Genomic DNA, 7,968 nt, shown 5'->3' with positions numbered 1-7,968 from the left:
ATTCCTGACAACAGTACTCGCACACAGGAATGGTTGAGAGTTGTAAGTCACTAGGCCCTGGTTCATAAAGGACTGTTGCGCCACCCAATTAATTTTTAATTTAATGTTTCCACCAAAGGTTTATCTCACTTTAGAATAAATACATCTTTTTAGTGTTTCCACCGAACAAGAAGATTTAAAAATGATTAAGGATATGACAGCACTTTCTAGAATGCAAATGGTGTTTCGATGTTTTCGATGTGTGAGATCGTTTGATTCATGGTAAACAATGAAGAACTGAATAGTTCAGCACCATATAAGAATATGCTACCTAGGTAGAAATGGCGATCTCAAGGCAACCTAGCCTGAGATCCAATTAGCCCTGTAGTGCGCTGATACCAAAAACTCGTTTGACCTTTGATTGAAAGGGATAGATTGATAGAGAAACTTCATAGCGATTATGTTAGAGCCATTTTGTCGCATTGAGAAAAAGATTAGGTCTTTAATCTTTGTCTCAGATAGCTAATCGAGTTCTTGAAAGAATGCTTTTCCAAAGCATTTCATTCTGGTGTTTGCCAAAGCAGGACATTTGCAAAGGAAATGGATTATGGTTTCACTTTCTATGCTACCCATCCATGTGCATTTTTTTAATTTGATTAAAACAAAACTATATTTTATGTACACAAATAAACAGACCATAATGCTTTATCTGTTAAACCAACATGTTTTTCTTCTCAAATTTTGAGGGGACTCCAATCTCCGATATAGAGAATTGAGGCGATCTTCAAGCTTGCTTCAACACCAAATGTTAATGTTGTAGTCTACGAACAAACCCCCTCCTTAAACCAATTTATAAATGAACTTTATTTTTATAGAATCTCAATTTCCAGATGTTTTCTTACCATTTCTTCTCGAAAATTGTCCATTTTATTAGTTTGAGTTAGTTTTGTTTGCTAATTTAATTTTAACATTTGATTTTTACAAAACTTTCTTCTATTTGTGTGTTTTTTTTTACCAGGTTTTAAATACAAAAATCTCGCTCCTGCGGATCGTTTTGTTGGCAATTTCTCACTGTACTTTATATGGAATACCAAAAAATCGCACTTATTACCGACAGATGGTTCTACTTCATAGTCGGTGCAGTAGCCTTTCCTTTTTAAATAAAAACAAATATTAATTTTAGTTTAAATTCATTATATTTCTTGTTTCAGTCGTATATAATATAATATCGATTATAACATACACATATGTTTTCTTTTATATCAACTTTTTAAATTTCTTAATTTTAAAATCATCCTACTATTTTTGTTTTGTTAATTTTTTTATGTAACTGATTTTGTTTTCTATTTCGATATTTCTATAACATTGTTTTAAAACTAAACAAATAAAACAAAATTATTAATTTTTTTCTGTTAAATAATTAGATAAAGGGAATGCAATAAAAATCGATAGTGCTAAATTGATTGTAGATTTGTTTAAACAATCGCTAAAGCATTCATTTGACACAAAATCCAATTTGTAGTATTTTTAAATTTTGTGTCTGATTGAACAATATTTTTTTTAAACTTCTTATTCTTTTGGCAAGTTAGGAGTACTATTTTTTTTAATTTGAATTAGATTTGTATTCTTTTTGGCAACTAAGTAGTGTGAAATTGACTGGAAACCAACCATTTTTTTTAAATATTTAATTATTTTTATTTGTTATTTAAGTTTCTATTTATAGTCTAACTCTAATTCTATTTTCTATATAAATAACTCAATAGTTTATTGCCGTTTAATAGTTTTTTTGTTTGCTAATCAAATTTAATTTTATTTATTTACACATTTTTTTGTTCATAAAATTTAGGAAAAATGCTTTATAAGCATTTTTTTGTTATTAATTATTGTAGTTTTTTTTAGTGGATTTCTAAATTACATTTATGTATGTTTATTGTTTTTTTTTTAATTATTATTATTTTTCTACATAGTTTTAAGACTTTTTGCAGTTCTACATAATTTTATTAGTATACAGATTTAATATTTTTTGTTTTTTTCTTCTGTGTTTCATTAAATTTTTGTTTATATATTAATTGTATAATTTTAAGTAGTAATTATAATATCTTATTGTTATTATTATTATTTATATAAAGAACTGGTAAAGTGTTGCGCTTCAATTACAGGCAGTTGTTTTTTTTTTTAATTTTATGTTTTTACTTTGCTGTGAATTTATTTTTAAATTTTATCAAAAGACAGATTGGTTATTTTCAATAGTTTGTTGTTTTTATTTTTTGAAGAAATTTTAAGGTATTAGAAAAATATTTTTTTTTTAACACGTGTGCTAAAAAGACAGACATTTAGGTTTATTATTTGGTTAGAAATTTAGAAATATTGCTTATATCTTATATAAAGTTATGGATTCTACAGAGTTCTTTTTTTTATAGATGATTATATGTTATGAAAAGTATGTGTTTTCTTTTTCATTTAAGAAAAAAGTTGTATAATTTATATAAGCCTCATTTACATACAAATATTTGTATGTTATATTATTTTATTTTATTCAAGATAAATGTTTGCCTAGGCATTTCGATTACAAATTGTTTTTCTTGTTTATTTAAATTTTATTATTATATTTTTTTTAATGTTTAAGGATAGCCCAAAAGTTTGCTTCCTATATTCTCAAAAAAGCACCAATTTTGTTTCGGTTTGAAGGGGTTTTCAATTATGTTATGAGCATTTGTGTTTTTGTTTCATTTGTTCCTTCTAGAAGTGTAAATTGTTGTTCAAAAAGTTTGTGATTTAGATATAGCTAGGAAAACATAAAGGTGAAAATCATAAAAATAAAAATTTTAGCAAAACTCACCTCATCGGTCTTCAAAGGTTTTCATAGGATTTGGGTTTTGGTTCAAAGTCGAATGCCTTCGTTAGCAATTATACGTTAGTACTCTAAGTAAACATTTTAAATCAAATCACCCTGTGTCAAAATATGTTAAGGGTAACTTAAGTTTTTTACGAAAGTTTGCTTTTTAAATTTATTCAAAAACCAAAAACTAAGAATATCGGGTTTCATTACCAGACTAAATATTGTATAATTGTGCATTGGTAAGAAAAGTTCATTAATTTTTGAAGATGGTATAAATGACCGTATAAGATTAAATATAAGAAAAATATAACATTGAATTAATTGGGTAAGCTCTTTGGTTTACGGGCTAGAACTAAAAGTTCTTCTACCCAATAATTGGATCCGAATGCCCCAGGCATTGAAAATTGAAATTGACATAATTAATTACAAATTTTTAGTGTCGTCTTAAGTCGTTTATAAAAACTAACCGCCCAGTGAAAACACAAAAAAAGCTCCAAGTCTTCTTGAATGGTCGAGTATATTCCATTCTTTATTTTATTAACTGAAACAGAAGATAAGTGCCGCCTTTTTACCACAAATAAAATCTCTTTTTATCACCAAAAAATGTCTATGAAAAATGTGCAATAAAAATAATAATACAACTCAAAATTTAAAAAAATTAGATTTCAATTTATTATATTTTTTGTTTGGTTTTTTAAATAAAATTAACATTAAATAAAATATTTGATCCTTCAGGTTAATCTTAAATTTATAAACAAAACATATTATATTAATATTATGAGAACTTATGATTAAGTAAATATATAATATATCAAAAAACAAATAGGTTATGTTTTCAGTAATTTCGGATGAATCCTTTTTACTCATCCGGAAGTCAATTGAAATCAGGAAAGAAATCTTAGATTTTATATTAATTAATTCAAAAACAAAAAAAGTTGAACTTAATTTAAAAATAAAACTTTAACTTTACAACTATACAAAATAAAATAAATAAATGACATCAAAAAAGGATAAAAAACATAAACAAAAAAGATACAAATTTAGAATACAAGAAAAAAAGAGGAAATACATTTTAACTTATAGTAAATAATATTATTGGTTTGTTTGTTTGTTTTGCTTATTGTTCTGTGCTTAATTAAATAACAATAGATAATATATATATATACTTTTTTTATAACACATAAATTATACAATTAACATAATAAGTTGTTATTTTTTTTAAATGTTTCTTTTTATTCTCTCGCTTAATAATTGACACACAATTTTAAAAATCTTCAGAGTTTTGTATAATTATAATATGTATTTTGTTGGGAGTTATTTTGTTTTATTAATAATTGTAGACTAAAATCGAGTTCGACTCTATTTTTGTTTTATTTTTACAATCGCATATTCCTTCAGGACGATGATCCTGAAGAGTCTTTTGCTTTATTTTTCCCCAAAGCCGGACTACTCTGCGAAGAACTGTCTGAATTGAATATAATCACACTCGGATTGTGTGTGGGGGACTGATTCGGTGTGGAATTTGTGCTCTTCGACTTGCGAAACCAATTTCCTATCCGACGACGTCCCAGCGAGCCTGTATTATATTCATAACCTTCTTTCGAGTTAATTTGTCGAGATTTCTTTGGCAGAGTGTCACTGTACTTTTGTTGTTTTGCTGGAGATTCTGGAGACTTTTCATCGTAGATATTCTCCTTCCAATTTAACTGCACACTGCTGTAGTGATTCTCTCCGGTTGGTGTTAGAATAGTTGTCGTCGTCATTGCCTCATAGTCGCTGTGATATTCGCGATCTGACAAATTATCATCCTCTTCGCCAGCCAATTCCGATATGAAAAGATTCTTTCCACAAAATTGTCGCTCCAGCGCTAGGGTACTTAGGAAGCGTTTCTTACGGTTTGCACTTCGAAAACTGAAGTCAAACCATTTATTTCGAGATTCACAATAGATACGTAGAGCATTCTTCACAGTGGCACCGAAAATCTTTCCATCAGGGAGATTTAGGATGCGACAATTGTCTAAAAATATTCGACCTTTGTAGATGAAGTGATTGCGTTTGAGAATGTCCTTTTTACAGTAAATCAGCTGATGGTCGAAAAGAAACAGGGTGTAAGTATTGTTCCAGAGATTCGGTGAGACACGAGTTGCATCGATTTGGGTAAAGTAACGAGTGCTATGGAAATGTAGGGGTGGACCAGTGAAATTTTCAAAGCTGGACTGATGGCGGGCTAAGTTTTCACTATGACGTTTTCCTAAAAGAAATAAGACAAAACAAAATATCTTTAAGTACATTTCTTCCAAAAGGGTGGTTGTAAGGATTTTTACCTTCATTAACAGCCTCGGTAACTTTTTTCATGGCCTTAAGAGCTGCATCAAGCATTTCTTTAGAATCAACAATATCCAAGAGACTAGCATCGATTTCATCGATTGAATCACCGTTCTCATTGGTACTGTTAAAGGAGTTCTTAATTAATTCCGCCAAATGGAGTGGATAACGACAAATTCTTTGAATTGGAGCAAGTAAATGGGCGGACAATGGTAACTCAGCAAGATTTTCAGCTTGTCGGCAACTATAAGAAAAAAAAAGAAGAAAAATTAAGATTGTTGAAAATCCATTTGTTTTTAAATAACTTACTTTTCTAAGACGACTTTAGCTTCCTTGCTGCGTGAATAAGTCTCTAGCTCTATAAGTGCACGTGGATATGAATTGCAATACGTTGAATAGACCAAAAATCCAGATTGCTAAAATAGGAACAAACAACTTAATACAGTTTGATTTGAAGGTTGAGAAATGAAACTTACATGTCGTAAAAACACCTGAGCAATACGATCAATTTCAATGCCACGTTTGAGAGAATCAAGAAAGCTTTGTTGAAACTTCCAAATACTTTCAATATTCGAAAATATCAAATTCAGACTTTCAGTTGAGAAGATATCAATACGTTTTCTCATTGCCGGGAGATATCTAAAGTCGACAGAAGAGGGAAAAGAGATTATAGAAGAAGCGTCCCAACAGAATCTTTGAATTTTACAATCTTACCCATTACAAAGAGATCCCAGTAATTTAACATAATTTATCTCAGTTTCGAGGAGTTCCTTGATGGCATTATTTCTCAGGCAGGCATTTTCTAATTGAATTTTCTTTGGACTGGCATCGGGCGACGGATGATCCACAACAATTGTGGTTACATTATTTGGACTTATACTGCAAGTGGCCGCAACTAAAGTATCATCAAGCGACGGAGAAGTAAGTTTACGTTGTCGATAAGTGAATGTACCATCAGATTCGGGGAATTGTATGGGTCGTACAAAATCTTTGGGAAACCAACCCAATTGTGGCTCGAAAAGGGTCTCAACAACTGCATCACTTTTTATTCGACCATACCACCAGGGGCCGACTTCTTTGCGAAGAATTTCGACTAGATTACCACGTACAAGGGCGAGTTCCTGCTGACCAGCTGGAGTAAAATTATGCATCACTTCGGCGTACATTGGACGGTGTTGACCTGAAATGATAAACATTTTTAATAAAATACGTTAAGCAGGAAGAACATCTCATTGAATATGCAGGAAATAGGAAATAATAACATTTTCTTACATATCAAAGTCGAAGAAGAATTAACATTTAAATTAATCTTACCTTCATGACAGTCAGGATGTGATGACACACTATCCGTGTCACTTTCATCGAGATCTAATGAATAAAAAGAATACACATTAAATCCATTCGTTAGTTGTAAAAGGGGAAGACAAAAAAATCTTCTCTTACCAGTTCGCGTGACTCGATCCAATCCACTTGGCTGACTCAATGACCTCCTGGCGGGCAACGAAGTCGGCACCATCCGACTGTCGTAGCTTTCAATTTTCTTCAACGCCTTGGCCTTGGCCGTCAATGCCGATGTAGGAGAACTAGTCGCCTTGGCTGAATTAGCACGTCGTATTCTTGACTTTGGCGTCGAAGTCAGAGATGCTCCATTAATTTCCTGTCAAGAAATAAATAAATCCTTGAAATAATATCCTTTCACAGTGCACACGCACAGAAAATATTAAAAAAAAAAAAAACTTACCATTCCAGCAAAAGTCTCATCGTTCTCCAATTCAATTTGGATTCCAGAATCCCCACTGTTACATTTATCACGACGATTGTATTTGGTCTTTCGACGTTCCTTACTCGAACGCCAAATTAAAGGTCCAAAACGATACTTTGCCGTATTATCGCTCATCTCTAATACTGGAACTGGAATCTGTTGTAATAGCTGACTCTGTGTTGTTACCGTATTCGTTGAAGGTGCTGAAGCCGATGCTGTAGCTGATGAGTTGCTGCTACTATTACTGCCACCGTTCGACTGTTTATTGAAATTGGAAAATGTCCTTTTGAATTTCTGCAGGACTCCAGCCGATCCATTTGTCGTTGAAGATGATGTTGTGTTTCCTCCACGATGGCCATTCACAAGGACTGCATTAGTAGCCGTTGTTGTTGCTGTTGTTGTTGACAACGACGACGACGTAAGGCTGTGGGTGGCATCTTTTCCACTAGCTTTGTATTCATTGTGGTTGTTATTCCTTGTATTGGCATCCAGTGGGTGGTCAGAGAGTGAAGGACTAGAGACTGCACGTATTTGGCTTTGCTGCAATATAAAAAAACAGAGTAAGAAGAGAAACGTTTTTATTTACAATTTTAATGGAATTTTGCCAATGACAATGGAATAAATGGTTGAAATATACTATTTTACAAATGAAGCACAAATGCATTTGCAGATTTTTGTTTTGTTATTTCTTTATCACTACTTTTGTTGTTGTTGTTGTAGTTGTCGATTGCGCGTTCATAATCCTTGGTTTGATATAAGTTCAAGGTGGATTCTTAGATTGCATCGGAGCTGAGTTGGGGGATAGTAAGGATTTTACTATTATGAAACAAGTAACGAATCGAATTCAAGTCGTTTGTGTGTTATAAAATATGTTGATTTCAATGGGACAATAAGATAACCTAGAAATAGCTTTAGGGGTGTTTTTTTTTCTCGTTTTTTTGTTTTTAGATCTTTTTTCCTGTGAAGATTGTGGTGATTGCAGAGATGAAAACAACACGACGCCAACGTCAGTGTGGCTTTATGTTACTTTTGATTGAAATCATTACGTAAATATTGTATTTTC

General features: G+C 31.5%; 1 protein-coding gene across 1 annotated transcript in view; it reads right to left on the bottom strand.

Annotated features, from left to right (window-relative positions):
- Positions 1 to 4,131: 4,131 nt before the first annotated feature.
- The window catches only part of LOC129946187 (uncharacterized), a 507,301-nt gene continuing 503,464 nt past the window's right edge, over positions 4,132 to 7,968 (bottom strand). The window contains exons 9-16 of the mRNA XM_056056274.1: positions 6,885 to 7,445; positions 6,587 to 6,800; positions 6,458 to 6,511; positions 5,858 to 6,323; positions 5,620 to 5,782; positions 5,453 to 5,559; positions 5,143 to 5,387; positions 4,132 to 5,069 (exon numbers count right to left, since the gene is read on the bottom strand). Coding sequence (XP_055912249.1) covers positions 4,213 to 5,069; positions 5,143 to 5,387; positions 5,453 to 5,559; positions 5,620 to 5,782; positions 5,858 to 6,323; positions 6,458 to 6,511; positions 6,587 to 6,800; positions 6,885 to 7,445 — 2,667 coding nt within the window. The 3' untranslated portion in view covers positions 4,132 to 4,212. The remainder of the gene's footprint in view (positions 5,070 to 5,142; positions 5,388 to 5,452; positions 5,560 to 5,619; positions 5,783 to 5,857; positions 6,324 to 6,457; positions 6,512 to 6,586; positions 6,801 to 6,884; positions 7,446 to 7,968) is intronic.

The sequence above is a fragment of the Eupeodes corollae genome, chromosome 2, assembly GCF_945859685.1.
Source record: "Eupeodes corollae chromosome 2, idEupCoro1.1, whole genome shotgun sequence".
Classification (NCBI taxonomy): Eukaryota; Metazoa; Arthropoda; class Insecta; order Diptera; family Syrphidae; genus Eupeodes; species Eupeodes corollae.
The sequence above is the reverse complement of the archived record's forward strand: the minus strand, read 5'-3'. Positions and strand labels throughout refer to the sequence as shown.